General features: G+C 58.0%; 2 protein-coding genes across 5 annotated transcripts in view; both read right to left on the reverse strand.

Annotated features, from left to right (window-relative positions):
• Positions 1 to 6,949, reverse strand: part of STAB1 (stabilin 1) — a 29,229-nt gene extending 22,280 nt beyond the window's left edge. Inside the window, exons 1-5 of one of the 3 annotated variants that reach the window (XM_007984503.3) lie at positions 6,775 to 6,949; positions 1,072 to 1,208; positions 624 to 739; positions 288 to 373; positions 151 to 220 (exon numbers count right to left, since the gene is read on the reverse strand). In XM_007984503.3, coding sequence (XP_007982694.3) covers positions 151 to 220; positions 288 to 373; positions 624 to 739; positions 1,072 to 1,208; positions 6,775 to 6,846 — 481 coding nt within the window. In that variant the 5' untranslated portion in view covers positions 6,847 to 6,949. The remainder of the gene's footprint in view (positions 1 to 150; positions 221 to 287; positions 374 to 623; positions 740 to 1,071; positions 1,209 to 6,774) is intronic. The other 2 variants (XM_007984506.3, XM_007984505.3) reach the window with 2 other exon arrangements.
• Positions 6,950 to 9,210: 2,261 nt separating this feature from the next.
• NISCH (nischarin) overlaps positions 9,211 to 21,943 on the reverse strand; it is a 39,299-nt gene continuing 26,566 nt past the window's right edge. Inside the window, exons 14-21 of one of the 2 annotated variants that reach the window (XM_007984499.3) lie at positions 17,891 to 18,015; positions 16,735 to 16,784; positions 13,676 to 15,079; positions 12,613 to 12,955; positions 12,061 to 12,217; positions 11,434 to 11,562; positions 10,754 to 10,915; positions 9,211 to 10,397 (exon numbers count right to left, since the gene is read on the reverse strand). In XM_007984499.3, the coding sequence (XP_007982690.2) occupies positions 9,787 to 10,397; positions 10,754 to 10,915; positions 11,434 to 11,562; positions 12,061 to 12,217; positions 12,613 to 12,955; positions 13,676 to 15,079; positions 16,735 to 16,784; positions 17,891 to 18,015 (2,981 nt within the window). In that variant the 3' untranslated portion in view covers positions 9,211 to 9,786. Of the gene's footprint in view, positions 10,398 to 10,753; positions 10,916 to 11,433; positions 11,563 to 12,060; positions 12,218 to 12,612; positions 12,956 to 13,675; positions 15,080 to 16,734; positions 16,785 to 17,890; positions 18,016 to 20,621; positions 21,653 to 21,943 lie in introns of those variants that run through there. The other variant, XM_007984500.3, reaches the window with a different exon arrangement.

The following is a 21,943-nucleotide window of genomic DNA, read 5'->3' on the forward strand; positions in this document are numbered from 1 at the left end:
AAACAAAGCACATGTTCCTGAAAGGGATGTGCACATCTGAGGGGCTGGGACAGAGGCTGAAGTGACAGGTGGGAGCTGGTTGTAGGGAATGCATCTGCATGGGCCCCCAGGTGGATGCTGGCCCTGCCCTCTTGCCTTGTAAGCACTCACCCGATTGGCAGTCAGGCCCAAACCGGTTGGGGTCTTGGCACTCCTGGCAGGCTGAGCCGCGGAAGTTTTCCTGGTGGTGGAGGCACCAAGTCAGCGTGGCCCCTCTGAGCCTCCACCCTACCCTGGCCAGCCCTTACCTGGCACACGCAGGTCCCATTCCTGTCCATGCCATCCAAGCAGGTCCCGTGGCCATTGCATGGGGTCTCAGCGCCCCCAGGGCATTCTGTGAACCCCCACAGAACTCAGCTTTATGCCCAGAACCCTCCGCTTACCCTGACCCCAGCAGCTCTGGCCAACCCCAGACTTGGCCCTTCCCCCAGGGCAGCAAGAGCGAGGGGGCCGAGCCTTGGAGGCGCTCAGTGAGTTCATTAAATGAACATGTTGAAGGGGAATGCAGGTGGCTCCTGCAGAGGGCTTGCCCAGAGCTGGGGCTGGGTGTGAGGAGCGAGGCGGGATCCCACTTTCTCCCATACCATAGCACCGGGAACCCCAGTAGCCAGGGCAGCAGGCCTTCTGCACCACTTGCTTCCGGCATTTCCGTCTGCAGCCGCTCATGGACACCATAGAGCCCCCCAGCTGTACTTCGTAGCTGGGGGCAGAGGGTGGGCAGGGTGACGGAAAAGGCTCCCACGCACAGCCTCCACCCCGCCTCCCCATATTGGCTTCTGGGGCTCCCACCCACCTCCCTGCTCTGACTGGCCCAGGTGAGCAGAGGGCCTAGCACATAGCAGGTACCCCATAAGCCCCTCCTGCCGCTTGCCTTTACCCCTTCCTCCCCGCCTGTCTCTGCCACCCAGGAGCGGCCACAGGGGCATAGATAAGTGAGTGCTTTTCCTCATTTTGTGGGTCTGTCAAGCTCCTCCAGTCCCTGCCACCCCACAGGACGCTCCTGGACACAGGCAAGGATGGGGTGGCCCTCACCGGCAGTCCTGGGTTATCTGATCTGGGAGCTCCCGAAGCCAGCCTGAGGGACACGTCTGCTTCTTGATGGCTGCGCACGAGGTGCAGGGTACATGAGTGACAAACGTGGTTTTCACATCACAGCCTTTGAACAGCACCTGGGCCACAGGCAAGGTGTGGTCAGGGGCCTGGACCCCACACCCAACCCGACCCTGTCCTCAATAAGGCCTCACACTCCTCCAGCCACCACCTCCCATCTGCTCAGTGGGAACGCAGTGCTGATGGGAAAGCCCTGTGAAAGCTGTCTGTTACAAGTTGTTACTGTCATAGCGAGTCCTTATGTGCCTGGCCCAGAAGGCTCTGAGTCCACAGCCTCTGACACTAGAGAATCTAGCCACATTGTTCCCCCTGCCCATTTCAGGTGAGGAAAATGAAGCCCAGAACATGGCCATTGCCCAGTCTCATCCAGGAACAGGGTGTGAACCAGGGACTAGAACCTGGACTCCCAGCCTAGTGCTCACTTTTGCCTTTTGTTTAAAGATAAAGAAACAATAAATGACAGAGCTGATGCTGTCTTGGAAGGACATGGTAACTCCATCCTCAACTCATGGGCACAGGCACGATGCCGGCTCCAGCCATGCACCGTGGGGCTGGACCTCCAGCCACCACTCTGCTCTGAGCACTTTCCCACGTTGCTACCAAATGACCCTCTCTAACCAAGCGCAAGGGTTTTCTCCGCTGCCCAGAGGTCAGAGACTAAGGGCCCCGGCCCTGAGAGGCTGGGCTCACATGAACAGCTGTGTGCAGGGGCTCTGGTCTGCATGTGTTTGGGCTGGGCAGTCCCAGGGGACAATGGACCATGCCAGCCTCTAAGGAAACCCAGGGCATCCTGGCTGGGGCCCCAGGTGGCTTCCTGAGGGAGGTGATCATTGACTTGGGACCTGAAGGATGCATGAGAGTTGGTAAGGGACAGTGCTCCTGGCCTAGGGGACAGCAGAAGCAAAGACTGGGAGCAGAAAGAAGTAAAAACAAACGTGTGACAAGGCAGGCAGTGGCCTGAGGGGAGGCTGGAGAGGGGCTGGCAGCTGGCATGCAGGAGCTCCGTAAACCTGCACGCCAGGTTGCCTAGGTGAGGCAGAGTCCAGGGCAGCCCCATGACTCAGTTTATGTTTTTTTGTTTGTCTTTGAGAAAGGGTCTCGCTCTGTTGCCCTGGCTGGAGTGTAGTGGTGTGACCATAGCTCACTGTTAATCTTGAACTCCTGGGCTCAGGCGATTCTCCTGCCTCAGCCTCCCAAGTAGCTGGGACTACAGGCATGTGCCACTGTGCCTGGCCAGTTTGTTTTAAATTGGCCCTCTGGCTGCTGCCTGGGGAATAGAGTTGTGGGGGCAGGTGTAGGTGGGAAAGAGGCCATCATCACCTGCAGGTGGCTTGGGCCAAGGCAGGAATGGTGGAAATGGATTGGGAGATACTTGAGAGGGCTTGGGGTGGTGAGATGAATTGGGAGAAGGTCTCAGCAACTGGGTGGGGCATGAAAGATGTGAGGAGTCCAGCCTGCCACCACGGCATGGGCACAAGGATGCTGACAAAAGTCCCAGGCCTGGAGTCCCATTCACTGGCCTGCCATAGCTCCTGGAAGTCCACCAGCCTTCTATGGCGACAAAGTCCCAGTAACCTTCAGCACTGAACCCAGGAGGCGTGAAGCTAAACTCCCAGTTCTAGTGGGAGGAAGGTGCATAGGGAAGGGCATAGAGTGGAGGGAGGTGTTTGGGAGGCTTAGGGCATGGCCCGGAGAAGCAGTGATGTTCTCATCTTGAAAAACGCTGACCACACTGTGGTCCAAAAGGAGTGACCCCAGAACATCCCTTTCCTGGAATAATTAACAGATGTGTGGCTTCTCAAAGCAAGAGAAAAGGAGAAATGGTGCCCCTGACACTTTATTATGGCAAATGCCAGGGCCCCAGAGCCTCTGTGCTACCGTGATTTGGCCTTTTCCGCTCATGCCTCTGCGGTCTGCAAACAGGGAAGTTGCTCAGAGCAGCCTGTGTCAAGTGGTGGAGCTGGGATGTTGTGGTCTCGTTCCCCGTCCTGAGGCTTGCCTTTGCTGAGCCAGGGGGAGACTAGGAAATTGGGTAACTTGAGGGCTGAGCAGCTGCTGGCTCAGGGCAGAGGCTTGGCAGGAGATAGGCTCCCCTCAAAGCCACCTGGCCAGCTGAGCAAAGCTGCCAGCACGGTCACCATTCTGGCTGTGGACCAGCTCTTGGAGGAATGGGGGTCAGCTCTGGATAAGGGCTCAGGCTGAGTAAGACTGTGCTGGTCACACTCTGAGACAGTCAGGACTAGATGGAGTGATGGGTGAGTTGGGGCCCAGAAGGAAGCGGGAGCTTTGGGGCCTGGTGTGGACACTTGCTCACAGGACCTGGGTATTTGTAAACATGTGTAAAATGCTGATGAAGGGTAAGCTGGCTGCCACATCAGTGCTTCTCCAAGACCACAGCCGAGGGGCCCTGCCTCTGCCCCATGGTCTGGAAGGAGCATCGGCGGTCTGAGCCCACATCTTGCCGTTGGTCCAGCTGGGTGGAGTGAGGCTGGATCAGGGCCTGGGTGCTGAGTCAGATTCCCTCCTTCCTGGGGGCATCTCGGGACTGAGCCAGAGCGGGTGCTGTCTCCCCCCACCCCACACCCCCCGCAGACCTGATTTTGCAATGTCTGCTTCCCACAGAGCTGCTGCTAGGGGAAGTTGAGGAGACACAAAGTGTGAAGTCTTTGGTGAGAAGGTGGATGAAGTTCTCCCAAGCTGGGACCTGGCTCATGGGGACTTTTTAAGGCTGAGAGCCCAGAATCCAAACCCTGTCAGAGAGGAAGGAACCCCAAACTTCTTCCCCCTACCTTCAGTCAGATCAGGGAGGGCGCAGGCTGGGTTCTGGACCGTGCTCCTCTCCCACCACAGGTTCCACTGCACATGCCTAGCCGCGTGCCCTCAGTGAAAAGCTGCTGAATGGGCAAGTGCTAAGGGCCTTCCTGGAAAGCTTTCCTGTCTTGCTGCCCAAATTCATCTGCACTCCAGTCCTGTTGCTGCCCTTACTGAACAGGTGACCCAGGACATCCCTTCCCCTCAGAGCTTCCACTCCTAATACAGTTGTTCCTTGGTGTCTGTGGGGGACTGGTTCCAGGATGCTCAAGTCCCTGATATAAAATGGAATTGAGGCTGGGAGTGGTGGCTCACATCTGTAATCCCAGCACTTTGGGAGGCCGAAGAGGGTAGATCACCTGAGATCGGGAGTTCAAGACCAGCCTGGCTAATGTGGAGAACTCCGTCTCTAATAAAAACACAAAAATTAGCTGGGTGTGGTGGTGTGCGCCTGTAATCCCAGCTAGTTGGGAGGCTGAGGCAGGAGAATCACTTGAATCTGGGAGGTGGAGGTTGCAGTGAGCTGAGATTGCGCCACTGCACTCCAGCCTGGGTGACAGAGCGAGACACCATCTCAAAAAAAAAAAAAAAAAAGGCATCAAATTTACATATAATCTATGCACATCCTCCCGTATACCTTAAGTCATCCTTAGATGACTTATAATACCGAATACAATGTAAATGCTATGTACATAGAAAACTCTGAACATGGGGCTGGGTGTGGTGGCTCACACCTGTAGTCCCAGCACTTTGGGAGGCTGAGGCAGGTGGATTACCTGAGGTCTGGAGTTAGAGACCAGCCTGGCCAACATGGCGAAACCCCGTCTCTACTAAAAATTCAAAAATTACCTGGGTGTAGTGGCAGGCACCTGTAATCCCAGCTACTTGGGAGGCTGAGGCAGGAGAATCGCCTGAACCCGGGAGGCAGAGGTTGCAGTGAGCCGAGATTGAACTACTGCCCTCCAACCTGGGCAACAGAGTGAGACTCCATCTCAAAAAAAAAGTCTGAACATGTTCAGTAGATATGCCACCTTTTTTTCCTGAATATTTCCTTTTTTTTTTTTTTTTTTTTTTTTTTGAGATGGAGTCTCGCTCTGTCACCCAGGCTGGAGTGCAGTGGCACGATCTCAGCTCACTGCAAGCTCGGCCTCCCGGGTTCACGCCATTCTCCTGCCTCAGCCTCCCGAGTGGCTGGGACTACAGGCGCCTGCCACTGCGCCTGGCTAATTTTTTGTATTTTTAGTAGAGACGGGGTTTCACCGTGGTCTCGATCTCCTGACCTTGTGATCCGCCTGCCTCGGCCTCCCAAAGTGCTGGGATTACAGGCTTGAGCCACCACGCCTGGCATCTGAATATTTTCAATCCAGAGCTGGTTGAACCCAAGTACAGGGTGCACAGATACAGAGGGCCAACTGCATTTACCATGAATCTTAGCTACGCAGGGTGCTGGAATAGAGGCCAGGTGGCTGTGTTAGAGTGGCCAGCACTGCTGCAGCCCCATCCACAAGGAGTAGTCACAGCCATAGGTCTCTGACAAGGAAAAAACTCTAATCTGAGGCCCCTCACTGACCTCTGTCCTCACTGCCCAGAGCATGAGGAGGTGGCAGAGGCCTTTGAAATTCCCTTGCATGGTACACAGGGCAAAACTGAGTTAAGGGGAGGGCAGGAGCTCACCTGCAGGGCTCTCAGCACAGCCCTGGAGCCCTTGGCTCTTCCCCCATCACTGTCACCTTCTCAGCCTCATATCTTCCTGTCCCCAGCCCTGGCCTGGTCCTGAAGCTGGTGAGGCCACTCTCCCTGCTGCCTCTCGGAGGGACCACAGGCATCCAAGAGAAAGCGCCTGATGGTGGCAGGGGGTCTGGGTCCCTTGCTGGAGTGCCTGTGGGATCCTGGGCAAGTCCTCACCTCTCTGGACTTTGGTCTGCCCATCAGTGCCATGGGGATGGTGGTAGCTGCCCCAAGAGGCAGACACGCTGGGCCTCACAGGAGACAAACTACCCCCATCACCAGGGTGGGAGGCTCTTTCAGAAGCTCCCGGAGGCCCCTACCGTGGGGCCTGAGCAGACCTGCAGCCAGGAGCCTGTCACAGGGACCTGACTGAGGGGCTGGCCATGGCTGCATACCGGGACCCTGTCTGCTCGCCAGCATAAACGGACGGCCATCACAGGCAGGGGTTTGGAACATGGCTTCAGAGTGGGAATGGCCTGTTCCCGTCATCCTAGGGCTTTGGCTTCCTCATGAGGACAGAAGGAGTTGCCCCACGGCTGTGAGGATTCAACGGGACCTGTCCGGGGCTGTGGCAGCTCTGAGGCTGAAGTGTGTCCTTGCCAGCTGCTCATAACCCCGGGCACTGGGGGTGAGTGACTCATTCTGCTTCCCAGTACTCTTGGGGCTGGACACAGGCACACACGTGCACACACGTGCCCCATGTGAATCTGTAGTCCTCGGGGGTTAGAGGGGATCACATCTTCAACCCCCAGGTGAGGGCCACGTAAGACCTGGGCCTCCGTCTGGGCCAGAAGGGTGGGACGGGCCTGCCTCTGTACCCTTCAGCCGCAGGCTAGGGAGCCCTGGCCCAGCATAGTCAGAGAAGGGCAGGCTGACACGCCCCTGAACCCTGGGTGGCTGGGTGCAGACCTCAGCCTGGGGAGGTGGGCACAATAGCCAGCCCCCAGGCCTGCCCAGAGACCAGACAAGGCGCCAGCTGTGGTTTCTCCCCAGGCCCATGCCCCTCCACGTCCAGTCCCTCCCTGTTCCCACCACCAGCTGGCAGGGCCCAGACACCGTGTGCCCCTGCGACTGGCTCACACTTACCTGCCCCCTGATGAAGACTGCCAGGCAGAAGGCCAGGAGGCAGAGCGGGAGGAGGCCCTGGGGCCCCGCCATGGCTGGTGGGCACGCTGTCCAGGACAGAGTCAGGGCAGCTGGTGGCGTAGGGAATGAGCTCCAGGAGGCAGGCACAGCACAGGCAGGCAGGACGGGGCGGGCAGTGGCCTTAAAAGCAGCCCGGAGGCCCCGCCAGCTCACCCCCACAGGAACCCGCCAGGATTTCCTCCTGCGTATCAGCAGCCTGCAGGCGGAAGGGAAGGTGCTGGCCACTGACCCCCCATGGATGGCCTGAGCCCTGCTCAGGGCTTCCCGGCCGGGACCCTCCTGGCATCACAACCTGGAAGCCCAGGCCACATGAACCCCAGGACCTGGGCTCTATCAGAGGTTCTGAAGCAAATCCAAAGGCACACATGAGCGACTCCCCCGCCTGCGAGTCCAGTGTGTTTCATCCAGAGACTCTGGGGGTTCTGGTCGGTGGAAGGCAGGGCACCCCTGAATGAGTCTGTCTGTTCCTGCCTCCATCTTTCCAGCTCCAAGGTGCTCATGGGGCTCTGACTCGCTACAGGCACCTTGCTAGCCCACCAGACCTGCATCCCCTCACCAGCCCCAGCTACTCCCAAGCAGCTGGTCCTGCCTGCCAACCCCCATCCACCCTCCCTCCTTCCCTATCTGCCCCCCACTCAGCAGCCCATGCTCAGCCAGCTTGCTGCAGCACCTCCAAACCCCACTCCAGCCTGCTGGTCTCTCTGGACTCTCCCCAGCCAGGTGTGCTCCAGCCACACAGGCCTCTCTGCTCCTTCAGTGAGCTCCCCCGTCATGTGCTGCTACCCCAGATTGTCACACTCTGGCTCCTTCTCACAAGTGCAGTCTCAGGTCAAGGGCCACCACCTCAGAGCGCCTCCCTGGTCTCAGCCTGCAGGTGGCCCTGTACCTGGTTCACCTCCTGGCAGCACGGGCCACCAGCTGGCATTGGCTTGTTCCATTTGTCTCCCCTGGAACATTAGCTGTGGGAGAGTAGGGGCGCTGTCTGGCTGGTTCGTACGGTAGATGCTCAGTACACACGTGCAGAAGGAATAAATGAATGGAGGTGGCTACTTTTATGATCCCTCTGCTACTGGTGAGGAAACTGAGGCTCAGAGGGACTGGGTAGCTTTTCCGAGGTAATCAGTTTTCAAATCCAATCCCAGGGCTACTGCCTGTGAAGCCACCGCTGCCTGCACAGCCAGCACCCCCAGGAGGTGCAGTGGGCCCAGGCTGAGGGCCTCTGCGTGCCAGGGCTGCACGTGGTGGGCCTTGCCTCCAGTTGTCACTACCCCCAACTGCAGATGGTGTAACAGCTGGGGAGACAGGAGTGGGCCAGAGCCCGGTGGCCATCTGTAAATGCTTCGGTAAAGGCCGGGTTGGGGAATTTTCTCCTCCCCAACACACATCCACTCCCATCACTTTGGAGGGGCCTTCAGGCAGGCCTCTGAGATCTGGCTGGGATGGGGGTTGCAAGGGGAGACCTTCCCCCCATTCCCCACACCCACAGTCTTTCTGGGGGTGCAGGGTCCTCCAGGCAGGACCCCCACCCTGCTGGCACCAAGGGAAACTGGGGAGCAGAAGCAGGTCTGGGAGCCAGGCTGGCCACGCCACCCACCTCTCCACAGCCCTGCCTGGCCTAGCGGCCCCAAGGTCCTCGCAGCTGAGGCTCCTGGCTGGGCCAGGATGAATTATGCGGGGCTCATGGGTGCCACTCTGGCAGCAGGAATGGAGTTGGGGAAGAGTGTGGCATGGGGTTGGCTCCCAAAATCCCAGGTCCTACCTCATCAGGCTCCCTGAAGCAACCCTCAGGGAGGGGCCCATGAGCCTGTTTCAGGGACATGAAGACAGACACAGATGGGCATGCGCCCCTCCCTCCACTGTCCACCACCTGGGTCCACCTCCCCACAGGCCTCCCCTGCTGCCATTCAAGGGCCACCTTGGTGAGATGCCCCGGCCCCCACCAGCCATCCCAGACTCTGGGATCTCTGTTCCCCTCGCCCCGCCCCTACTCTCCACAGGGGTTGAGACAGGTGGGGTTAGGCCCTGGGGTGACTGACACACAAGACCTGCAAGACGGCCTGAAGAGGGTGGCATGCCCTGCACTCAGGCAGAGGGGCAGCGGCTGGTGTGGCAGGGGTGCCCTGAGGAGTTTCACAGACTTCTTGTTTGCCCTGGGCTCATGGTTTAGCCACAGCCCAGCATGGCACTGTCCAGAGAGGCCATGGCCCTGTCATGCCTCCCATGTTCCAAGAAGTATCTGGTTCCTGGAGGGCTGCTCCTTCCTTTCCCCCAACCCCTCACCCTCCTGTGTCTCCAGGGCACCCTCTTTCCACCTGCAACCATGCCCCAGAGGGAAGCCCTGCTGGGATCCCAATGACCCTTGATTTAGAAGATGCAAACGGTGTCAAACTCTGCTTTATTGGAATAGAGAATACAGGCAGCAGGAATCACACTTGGTGCTGGCAGCTCCAGGTCCCCTGCCCCCACGGGCTCTCCCATTTGTCTGGATCAGGGGAGACCTCCACTTTGAAGAACAATATGGGGTGGGAGCTTCCAATGTGCATTCTGCTACCAGCCTCAGGATTAGCAGCAAGATGCCCATAACGACAGCAACAGCAACAAAGGACTGGACTCAACATTTCAAGAAAGGACGTGTAGAAGACAAAGTCAGACCCACAGCATCACGTGTTAACAACAGTCCCACAACAGCAGACACGACACAGGTGTGCACGGCCGCGCCACCTGCAGGAGGCTGACAGCACACCGACAGCCCTGGAGACGCCCGGCATCCTCACTCCCAACATGAGAAAGAACTAACACAACACACACACGTTCACATTCTCTGTGAGGACAGTCAAATTAAGGTACCAAAGGGAGGAGAAAACATTTTAAGAGAACACAAAAGCCTGCTGCCCTGCCCCAGTAGGCACCAGGCTAGACATGGCAGGCGGTGATGGCTGGCTGTGGCCTGGGCTAGCCGGTGAGCTCGACAGGCAGCTCACGGCCACACAGGGCCTCCCACTGGCGAGCCAGCAGCGAGATGAGCTTCTCTCGGCTCTCGGCACTGGGGACAAACACCTGCCACTGGACTTCACGGCCCTGGCCGGCTCTAGCTGGGCCACCTGGCACCTCCCCAAAGTGGTCCAGGGTGACACTGCCCATGAGGTCATGACCTTGCACATCATCAAAGACGAGGGTGAGGGCCTGTGGGTAGGTCTGGTAGCCCATGAGCACTCGGTCCAGGTCCCGGACACGGCGGCCATCGTCCAGCCGGTACCTGTCTCTCTGCGGCGGTTCTTTGGCAAACTCGGGCAGCGGGTAATGGATACAGTCCTCATCCAGGAGGAAGATCTCAGAGCTGGTGAGCAGGAGTGTCTTGGGGCGCAGGGGGCCCCTGCAGCACCCAGGGGGCGGCATGCCCACCTGGAAGGCCTGCACATACAGCAGGATGCTGAGGGCTGGGGCCTTCTCTGGCTCAGCCATCTTTTGGGCCACAATGAACGTCAGGTCCCCAATCTCCTCCTCACTGGGGTAGGTGAACTTGACACGACTAGAGTGGATCAGCTCATAGTTCTCCATCTTCCCTGCAGAGAGATGCCACCAAGGCTGTAGCCTGGAACCGGCCCCTGGTGGGGCTGGGAGCACCAAGGGCCCCAAGTCAACTGAGAGACCCCAGCATGAGAGAGGCAGGAGAGGATGCTCCAAGTATGGGGCCCACAGGCCAGGAGCCCAGAGCAGGCACCAGAGATGTGTCTGCCAGATGGCTGAGGGACTGCTGGGGTGGAGACTCTGCCATCAAAAAGCCCCACATAAAACCCTGGCCAGCTAAGTGAGAAAAGAGAGATAGAAGCAGAGAGGGTTCTGGGGCACAGAGAGCCACCCTGGGGCCTGTGATGTCTGTCCAGGCAGCCTGTCTGCAGCCTGAGCTAGACAGGGGTACCTGTGGTCTTGTTCCCAAACTCGGAGTAGAAGTCCTTGTCAACAGGCTCTGGTGAGGGCGTGCGTTCCAGAGAGGACAGCACGACCATGAGGTGCTGGAGGAAGCAGTGCGTCAGGTAGCTGTCCCGCGTCAAGCACGTGACCACCTGCACTGGGGTGGAACCTGCACGAGAGGGGATGGTCAGGGCCATAGGCCACTGCTCCCCAGCCCTATCCCTGCCACTGACAGCCACCCTGAGTCCCTAGCAAGCCTCAGCCCAGAGGCCAGCACCAGGAGGGCCCACGTAGGAAAGCATCATGGAGCCCTGGGAAGTGGCCGTTCCTTCAGGCCGGAAGAGCTTAGGCATTTTTCTGGAAGGGGAGACAGAGGCATTAGGCAAAGAGCTTAGCTTTCTCTCCCCAGGAAGTGTGAGTCAGAAACATCCTGCCCAAGACCAGGGCCCACTCTGCTTCTGTCCGGGCCAGTGCTTGCCGCACACCCTGCCTCCTGCTCTGAGCCCGGGAGCATGAGTTCTGCTCTCTCAGCAGTTCCTGAAGCTGCTTCCTCCCGCCCCGGGTAAGAAGCGGCTCTTGAGCACAGAGATAACTGTCTATGATAACCCACCCCCATATGGAAGGTGGAAGCCCACTGGTGATGCTGGCCTTCACCTGAAATAGGACAAAGCACAGAGGGTCACTCACCCGTCAGCCGGAAATGCTGGTCGAAAAGCCCCACATTGACGGACTGCAGGTCACTAAGCTTTAGCACAAAGCACTGGGAGATGTGGAAGGGGCTGTTGTTGTAGTCGGTGTTTTTCTGATGCCAGAAATCTGTGTGATGGAGAAAGGGACAGAGGGAGGCGGTGGCAGGCAAGCACAAGGGTCCTAGGTGTGCAACACGTCCAGCAGGAACAGGTCCTCTTGGTTGGCCTGGCCAGGCCTGGCAAGGAGCTATTCCCGCTTCCACCCACGCAAGGCCCCATAGGCAATGCTGTCTGGAGTCTGAGCCTCACCCAGCTCAGGGGAGTCACCACGTCATTGACTAAGGCTTCCTGTGCGGCCCCAGGGGCAGAGGCTGCCTGACCCCTTCTCATCAGGGGCCGTTCCCAAGCAGTCGCCGGCCCCTGGCTCAGTGCATTCTGCGTTCACATCTGGCCATGGACCCCTCCTTCATGACAGCTCCCCTTCCTCAGACAAGCAACTCTCAGCCCACTGCAGCCAAGTCACTGACTGCTGCCTGAAGTCACACAGAAGGCTCCAGAGAATGACCCCCAGCCTGTCCCAACCACACACTCCAAGCTCCTGAGCCCCAGCAGGCCCTGTGCCTACCCTGTAGTGGCTCTGAGAAGTAGCGGCGGAGGCCGTCATGGAGCACAAAGTACACAGCCTTGGTAGAGAGCAGCACGCAGGCGGTCACCTCTAGCCCTGGGGTCTGGTAGAACACCACCGAGGACCACATGAGGTGCCTCAGCTCCTCGTTTTCAACCTGGAGATGGGGGCACTCCTGTCAGCTCCACCACCCTAGCAACCTGCACATACCAGGGACATGCCCACAGCTCCAAGGAGACATGTGAAGCCCCTCTTGGCTCACCAGTGAGTCCATATGCTTCAAGGCAGAGAGGAAGTGACGGGTGGGAGATGGCTGTGGGAGGGGGTTCTACCTGGGGCTGGAAGTGGCACAGGAGGTGGTGACACAGCACAAATAGCGAGGGGAGGGCAACTCAGGACCTCACTGCCCAGGTCCTCAAAGCTGTGAGCAGCTCAGCTGAGGACTCCCTGACATCAGGAAAGTCCAGGGACCTAAGGCTGACCTGAAGCGAAGCTGGGCCTCGCCCTCAGGACTGGCTGTGCCATAGCTGGCACCCATACCCAGGCCACTACCTCAGCAATGCTGCTGTGGAAGAGCTCGATGATGGCGCTGCCCCGCAGGCTGGCGACGTGCCGGAGTGACGGGCAGGCAGGCAAGTGCGAGGGGATCTGATTCTCCTCCGAGGTGGCCTGGATGAGGTGCTCACTTGGGTACTGGGCAGGGGCTTCGGCTGGGGGTGGGGCTGGAGCCTCCACTGGGGTCTCCTCTGGGACCAAAGTTGAAGTTGAGGTCTCTGCTGGGGCCGGAGTCTTCCCTGGGCCTGAGGCTGAGGCTGCTGCAGGGGCTGGAGCTGGGACTTCCGCTGGGGCTGGGGCCAGAGCCTCTGCTGGGACCTCCTGGGGACGCTGGTCATTGCTGTACCCCCCGAAAAACACCATATTAACAGTGGAGCCCAAATGAAGATTCACATCGCATGTGCAGCTTCAGAGTGAGGAGACTGCATGTATCACATCATCTATGGGTCACTGCGGACCTCCACCAGCTTCTCTATGGGAGAACAGAACAGCATGGCTGGGCACGGTGGCTCACACCTATAATCCCAGCACTTTGGGAGGCTGAGGTGGGAGGACTGTTTGAGCCCAAAGTTTGAGACCAGCCTGAACAACACAGCAACATGTTGAGATGGGTGAAGCCTAAGGCAGATCCTGGCCCACAGAGCCATCCATGGGACTATGACCCTGGCGGGGGTGGTGCCTAGAGACCATGCTTGGGTCCAGTGGAGCACAGCAGCCAGGGCGACAGCTTTCCTGGCCTCAGTGTGCTGCAACCTGTTGCTCTCCCACTGGGCAGGCAAAGTCGGGGCAGCTCCCTTGGCCTGCCCTGCATGGGTGGCAAGAGGCTGGGCCAACCCATTTTGTGAGAGGACAGCTTTCCTGGGCTTCTTCTACAGCACTGAGATAAAGAGCAGCCTGGCACCAAACCTGGGGTGATGTAGGTGGTGATGTAGAGGGAAGCTGGGGGGAGGGGACCCCGCTCTTGCAGCAACCTCCAGCCCACACATGAGCTGCAGATGCTGAGATCACACACATGCCAGACCCATGCCCCCGGGCCCCTGAGAGCTGTGCTTGATCTCACCTGACCCTGTGCTCAGCAGGCTGGCCATCCGCAAAGGGGCCCTGGGGGCTGCCTCCCATCCCAGGGGTCTTGGCGATGACCACAGTCTTCAGGTCCTGCAGCGAGGCCCGCAGCTGGCTGTAGATACGCAGGAAGTGGAACTTCTCATGGGGCAGCACGAAGATGGCAGTGACAAAGCGGTACCCCACGAGCAGCTCCAGCACGTGGCCGTCAGCAAAGGCGCCCCGAGGCTGGGTGCAGCTGCGTGTGGGGTCCAGCAGCACGGTGGAGAGCGGCACGCGACTGAGCTTGAAGCTGTTGCGGTTGCGACAGTTGTGGGTGCCACGGTTGGGCATGGGGTTGAAGTCGGCCTTGATGACGTTGAGGTGCTGGGGTGTGAGCAATAGCCAGTAGGGGATGGCGGCGGACTTGACGGCCTCAGAGGGCGCGCAGCAGGAGCGCCGCACGGCGGAACAGAGCGTGCAACTGGCCCACTCGATGTTGCCTGAGTAGTCCCCGGCGGCTGTCTGCACCATGCGCTTGTCGCTGTAGACCAGGTAGACGGGGAAGCAGCCCTGGCTGCGCTCCTGGCAGCCGCCAGCCACCTTGTAGAAGGTGAGCAGCTGGCGCAGGAACTCCTGCAGGCTGGTGTGGCTGCCGTAGAGGATGGGGCTACACAGCATGGCCATGTGCTGGGGTGCAAAGCATGAACGCAGGTCCGCGTGGAACTCGTGCAGGTTGGTGGCATCTGAGATGATGAAGAGCGTGTTCTCACTGTGCCGTACCTTGAGCACCAGACACAGTTCTGGCATGAGGAAGCCGAACTCGGTGAGGTCGCCATGCGGGAAGCAGAAGACAAAGCGCAGGGAGGAGAGGATGTGCTGGCTGCTGCCCCGAGACTCCTGGTGCGGGATCTCGAAGACTGCGATGCCAAAGTCAGTGAGCACGAGGCAGGCGGCGAACTGGCGGATACTGCCCTGCACATGGATCAGGAAGCACCACAGCACCTTGAGGATGCGGATGTGCTCCAGCAGGAAGTCCTCGTCCGCGCCCAGGGCCCACTCCAGAGCCAGGCGCTCCTCCTCGGCCTCTTCATCCTCCTCTTCCTCCTCCTCCTCTTCCTCCCCCTGGCCTCCTTCCTCCTCCTCCTCCACGTCCGGGGGCCCCATTTCAAAGTAGCGGTTCTCAGCAACATCCTCCTCTTCCTCCTCCTCCTCCTCCTCCTCCTCGCCCTGGCCCTCCTCCCGCTGGTTGGCAGCCTCGATCCAGGCAGGCAGCTGCCGCTCGATGGCCTGCCGGATCAGCGTGCTCAGGCGCTGGATGAAGTCCTGGTTGGTGGCTGTGTAGCCAATGCAGGTGAAGGGCAGGAAGATGATCTGGCCAGACCCGGGCACCACCTGGACCTCCGGCTCGGCATGGTCTGGGCTGTGCAGGGAGAGGCCAGGTCAGTAGCATGCTGGGAGGGGCCCCTCCAACCTCCCACCTCCCACCTCCCACCTCCCACCTCCCACCTCTGGAGCCCGCTGCTACACCCTGACCCTAAGAAACCAACCCATGGGTCTCCCAAGCCTCCTACACAGCCAAGTCAGCTCCCAGGATGAGGGCCCTGGTGGGAGCCAGTGCTGCCTGCTGGAAGGCTGGGTCGCCAGTTTGGTCAGAGTCTATGCTTTCAGGGGCTTGGACCATAGGTGCCTGGCACAGCTATGCCCAGACCACGAGTTCCCACAACAGAAGCACTCTCGTGGACTTCTAAGTCATTCGGCTGCTGCCATAAGCCCTAGAGAGAATGAACACTCCAGGGCATGAATCTACTTGTCGCTCCTGGTGGCCTCCGTGGCAAGAAAGTGGGCTGGGTCAGGTCTTAGGACCTTCACACTTAAAATTCCAGCTCTTCTTGGCCACTGCAGCCCTCGTGTGTAGAAAGGGAGTTGGTAAACTTCTGCAAAGGGTCAGAGTACACATTTTGGGATTTATGGGCTACCCTGTCCATAAGATCTTTAACAGCCCTTTAAGAATGTAACTGTCCAACATGGCGAAACCCCATGTCTACTAAAAACAGAAAAATTAGCCAGGTGTGGTGGAGGGCACCTTGGGTGGCTGAGGCAGGAGAATTACTTGAACCCGGGAGGTGGAGGTTGCAGCGAGCCTAGATCACGCCACTGCACTCCAGCCTGGGTAACAGAGCAAGACTCTGTCTCAAAGAAAAAAAAGCAACTGTCATTCTGGCCAGGCACGGTGGCTCACTGGAGTTCAGGAGTTTGAGACCAGCCTATGCAACATGGTGAATCTCCGTCTCTACTAAAAAGATGAAAAATTAGCTGGGGTGGTGGCGTGCACCTGTGGTCCGGGCTACTCAGGAGACTGAGGCTGAGACAGGAAAATTGCATTAATCTGGGAGGCGGGGGTTGCAGTGAGCCGAGAACATGCCACTGCACTCCAGCCTGGGCGACAGAGACCGTCTCAAAAAAAGAAAAAAGAATGTAACTGTTATTCTTAGCTCCCAGGCTGTGGGCCACACACAGGCCTTGACTTGCCAACCCCTGGTGTAGGGCAACATGTGCTGAGCAGAGTTTAGGTATTGAATCTGGAAAGAGATGGAAAAGTCCATCACATCTGTGTCTCTTTAGAGGAAGAAATAGTTCTGTAGGACTTCTGTGAACGGATTTTTTTTTTTTTTTTTTTTTGAGACGGAGTCTGGCTCTGTCGCCCGGGCTGGAGTGCAGTGGCCGGATCTCAGCTCACTACAAGCTCCGCCTCCCGGATTTACGCCATTCTCCTGCCTCAGCCTCCCGAGTAGCTGGGACTACAGGCGCCCGCCACCTCGCCCGGCTAGTTTTTTGTATTTTTTTTTTTTAGTAGAGACGGGGTTTTGCCGTGTTAGCCAGGATGGTCTCGATCTCCTGACCTCGTGATCCGCCCGTCTCGGCCTCCCAAAGTGCTGGGATTACAGGCTTGAGCCACCGCGCCCGGCCTGTGAACGGATTTTTAAAAACACCTGACCGGCCACCCCGGCCCACAAGCATAGCGTGTGCAGAAGGCCGTGCAGCCAGGCCCACGTCCCTTTCCAACCTCTTCCTTACCTTGCACCACCAACAGCTCCCGGCATGTCCCTTAAATCATCAGATGCTGCCTGATGGAGAAAGAAACACAGTCAGTCCCCACCTGCTGTAGCCAGCCCCGGCATTTACCGGGTGACAAACTCTGAGCTGGGCATTCTGTCCTCCATCACCACCCTGAGGAGGTTCCCCATCCCCACACTCTACCCTGGGGCCCACTCTGGGACCCAAGGGCAGAGACTCACTTGGCTATCCCACCAGTACATAGCAGGGCTGGGATTCCCACACTCCCAACCCAGGGCCAGAGCCTCTCGCCACTCTCCAGGGATCCGGCATCTGACTGCTCCTTGTGCCATGCAAGGGTCCAGGTAGACAGTCTGCAAATTTGGTCTGACCCTAACTGGCCAGCAGTGGACACAGCCCTGGCAAGTCCCTCCCAGTGGTCTCTGTGAACTGGGGGAGACGTAGGGCTTGGGAATCTCTTGCTGTGTGGCCCAGGGAAGGGTGATGGGAGAGTACTGTGGAGTACTGAGGACAGACAAAGACTCTGCAAACTGTCCCAGTGTCACAAGGCAATAACCTTGTGCTGCTGCAGAGATGGGGCTGGAGGGAGGCCCAGGCACCAAGCACGTTCGCCAAGCACACAGCAAGCACCCTTGCTTTCCTCCTCTCTTTTCTCAGGACACAGGAAGCGGCTCCGGAACCCTCAGTAACAACCACAGAGGAGGAGCTGGAGTTAGACTATTTCCCAGACCACCAGGGTGACATGCGGGAACGGGCCGAGTGGCTCCAGGGGTGCCAGGAAACACAGAAAAAACCCAAACAAGCCCCCGCACAAGGGCCTTTTGAAATGCCTTCCCTAGGGAAGCCTGCTCACAGGGTCACCTGCCCCCTCGCATCCTGGGCCCAGTGACAGAGAACTGCCTGTTCCCATCAACCAAAGGGGGTGGGGAAGGGAAGGAGGGAGGCTGAAAATAAATCCTTAACCACTGGGTTTGTCAGGAAGACAAACTCAACTAGAGACAGGTCCAAGAGAAAGACCGTGGCGCAAAGCAGAGGATGCCAAACCCTGGAAGCATCTGCCTCAGCTCCAGCTAGGCCACTTCCTACAGCACACAACCCCAAGCAGAAGAGTCCACCCCCAGACGTATGGTCCCCAGAAGCGGGAGGAGGGCATTACCTGTCCCGCAGGGATGGACTCCAAGGAATCAGAACATCCCTGGGCAATGGGCTGGTCCTCGGGAGTCAGACTGTCAGTGGACGAGAGGCTGCTGGCCAGGGCCTCCTCCTGAACGAACACGATTCCTGGAGAGACCAGGGCGGGCAGGCAGGCAGGGTGGGTGGGGCGGGGAGAGCGGCCGTTCAACAAGTGGGGCTGGGCCTCTCAGGCTACCGGCACGGCTGGGGGCTAGCCAGACCCCAAAACCCAGCCACAAGGATTATAGAAGAAAATGTTAAAACTGAAATCTCAAAATAACTCAAGAGAGAACAAATGACTGCTTATCTAATCTCAGAGCAAGGAGAGGCATTCTGAGAATAAACACAATGGAAAAAACTGATAGATGTGACTACATAAAAATTAAACTCCCACAGACACATTTTTTAAAAACCAGGATAAATTAAAACCAGATGAAATGAGAAAAAAAATGTTTGCAATATTTGACAAGGATTTATATCGCTAGTCAGCAAAAAGTTCTTACAGGGGCTACAAAAATGGGGGAAGGCTGGAAACCCCATTAACAGACAGCAAGGGATGTGAACAGACACTCTGCAGAAGAACGGCCAGTGGCTAGAACATGAAAAGAATGCTCGCTCTCAGAAGTACACAGAGAAAGGCAAGCTGAAACAAGAGGCAAGTTTTGCCTCTCAACTTTTACCAAAGTCAGACTGACTGTGTGGCCTGGCTCTGACCTCACTGGGCAGAGGCCGGCACAGACATGCGGGCTGGCCCACCATCCAAAGAGTCTGGAGGTACATCGCCAACAGCCTGAAATGTGTTCACTCCTGGAGCATTTTCCCAGATGGTGACTAGACATGATCCCGTCCCCTGATTTGTCATCTCTGCAGGACTCACAGATACATAGGGCATGGGACAATTCACCAGGGGGCCAGCCCTTACAGGCCTTGGTATCCAGCAAGGCTGCTGAGTCCAGCCTGAGCTCACATCCACAGTCCCACTTACCACAGGACGTGCCCACTGACCTGCCCTGGTGCCACCTCCCATGGACAGCAGCACTCTGACCCATTGCGTCCCATAAATGCATAGTGTTCCTAAAACCTGCTGAAGCTTGTTTATGAATGTAGCCTATCTGGACCTGTTACTCCACTTCAGATCACCTCTAGACCGCTTAAAGGTAAAGCCTTTGTGAACATGTTCCTGACTGCGGCCAGCAGTGTGAACACTGGGCATCGGCCGCCAGTCTCACTGAGGCCTACAGGAGCCCCAGGCCTGCCTCCACAGCCCAGCATCGCCACAGCCCAGTGAAATGATCCCGAGCCCTCTGAGCCCCACAGGTCGAGATCCCCGACCAGCTCAGCTGCTCCCCAGGACAGGACAACTCACACAGCCTGGGTCCTCTGCCCACAAGTGAGGCAGGCAGGTGGGCCCAAGCTCAGACGCCCCCACAAAGTGAAGCAGCAGGGGGTAGGCAGGCAGGAAGGCTGGCAAGCACACAGCCATGCATGAAGCACCCTGACGGGCCTCCCTGGGCACCTGCCCAGGCCACTGCTCTCCTGCAATCCACCCTCTGCCTGCTAATGTTCAACTCCTATCCATCCTTCAAGATCCACCTCAGACACCACCTCCACTGCAGACCTTCTCTGCTCTAGACAGTCTACAAAAGCCCCACACCATCCTGCCCTGTTCTCCTCCAGCACATGGCTCATCCTCCCGCAGGGCTCCAAACTCCCCAAGGGGCACGGTCTGGGTCATCTTGAACCCCCCCACTAAGGATGTGGGAAAGGGCAGCTCTCATTAACCACCTCTGTGGAGCTCTGGGCAGTGCCAAGCGCCTCCCCAGCATTCGCTCATGCATGCCTCTCGTTATTTACCACATTTCATCAAATCTAAGATGCGGCAGGTGGTGCCATCTTGGTCCTAGCAGAAGGTGTCCACGGGTTTTCCACGACTCCATCTCGAATACCAGCTGGCTGACAGCGACTATGAGACGCCACTGACTGAAAGACGCACCTCAATTTCAGAGAAGTCACCAGGTGGAAATGCGTGCCTCTTAGAATCAATGAAGTAAGGTGCGTCCACTTCACAGTTGAGAAAACAGCTTCAGAGGGGCTACAAGTTGCTTGAGGTCCCACAGCTAGGAAGCTGGGATGCAAACTCAGTTGACCGAGCCCTGGCTCCTAACCACCTCTCCACACAGCCTCCTCTCAGCCCCTGGGCCTGGCTGGACAATCAACTCTGGCGACCGCCCCTAGAGTCACAATCATCCATGGCTCTGACAGCACCTGCCACAACGGAAGGTTGGGTGTTGTCTGGACAGCGCCCCCTTCAGGCAGGTCCGAGTGCCCAGTTCATTCGCAAGTAGGCTCCCTTCTCGGGAACCAGGCTGGAAGCAACAGGCATGGGCCAGCAAAGCTGCTCCCACGCGCTAAAAAAACCCTGCCCATCCAGGCAAGACCCAGGAACACGCGGCTGAACAAACACACGGGGAGGCCTCTGAATCAGTGAGAAAAAGACCAATGCCTTTTGCCACTACCCCCCAACAAGCCCCATTTGGACACAAGGAAATGTGGACAGGGACAGGGAGAGTCGATCTGCTCCCGTCCCGGACTGTGGCCTGTACAAACAAGTGGTCAGAAAGGGCACTCAGCAGATAGAGCGGAGACATCAGGAGAATCCTTAGGGGTCCGACCTTTGCTGTTTCTCACCAAAAGGAAAGAGAGGTGCACACAAAGACATCCACTGCAGTTTTATTGAAGAGGTGCAAATCTGGAGGCAATGTCCAGAAGTCCAGTGATGGCGGGGACAGACTGCAGAGTACCCCTCTGCAGAGTGTCCCCAGGGCACGAGGGGAGTGAGGAGGGGGCTGAGCTGGTGCAGAGGCTTCTCAAACAACGTGGGGGGCTGCTTGCAGCTGCAGCCTGGGGGCACAGTACATCCCAACCCACCCAGGGTCTGCTCTTCACTGGCTCCTGCTCTACCTGCCCATTCACTCACTCACTGATCAACAGATGCTGGCAGAAACGGCCATGTCCCTGGCCTTGAGAAGCAGATACAGCTCCCTGTCCCCAGAGGCCTACAGTCATATGGTGCCTCCACAGGCTCACTTGGCTGCGTTGCAGGAGGCGGCCTCGGGGAAGCTTCCTCTCGTGATATAACCTCCCTGGCTTTTATGTAATAAAATGCAACCAGAAATCCTTAGTCAAGAGTCTGACAGAAGCAAAATGGGCAATCATCCTGGCACCTAACCCCATCGCTCCACGCAATGGAATTCTCTTCCACATCTCATGGGTGTGACCTCAGTGTGCTGCTCTGCGTCGGGCCTTTTGCCTTAACTTGAGTGCTTCTCCCCTCTTCCTGCCCAGTCTTCCTGTCCCTGCTGGGAGGGCTGCCGAGCATTCTGCGCCACAGCCGACTCTCCCTCTCATCCTCCGATGTTGCAGTTGCAGCCCGTGTTTTGGCAGTGGTGAGCATTTCACCTCCCCTTCCCAGTATCTTATCCCTCTAAGAGAAAATCCCCACCAGTGGGGTTACCAGATCAAGGGGTGGGAATGTTTTTCTGGCTCTTAAAACATAGGGTTGAACTGTTTTCCCAAGACCTCACACCAAGTTCTGCGTCTCCAGGAGCCCGGGCAGGCGGCGTCCTTTCCTGCGTGTCCCGAGCCTCGGCTCCACTCGGGACGGCACACCCTCCCCTCTTCCGTGGGGGCCAGGCCAGCAGACACGCTCATGGGACCTGCTTCACTCACTCATCTCCGAGGATGCCTGGGTTCAGAGGTGAAAGCCCTTTGAAAACGCTAAGACAGTGGGCAGACGAATGGGCCTGGTCTTCCACGGGTCCACAGGGACACAGATGGCCCATCTTGGCCCCACAAACATGGCGTTCTGGGGCTAGGTCATACCACAGAGATGAGGTAACGATAAAAGCAAGCTTTTCCCTGCACAGGGATTCGGGCTCCAGACAGTACAGTCACAAGCCCGGCTTCCTATAACCAGAAGCCAACCTGCTTGTGCTGCCGGCGAGGGAATGGGTCCCATGAGCCAACAGGCCCGAGT

This window comes from Chlorocebus sabaeus, chromosome 22 (assembly GCF_047675955.1).
Source record: "Chlorocebus sabaeus isolate Y175 chromosome 22, mChlSab1.0.hap1, whole genome shotgun sequence".
In the NCBI taxonomy this organism is placed as follows: Eukaryota; Metazoa; Chordata; class Mammalia; order Primates; family Cercopithecidae; genus Chlorocebus; species Chlorocebus sabaeus.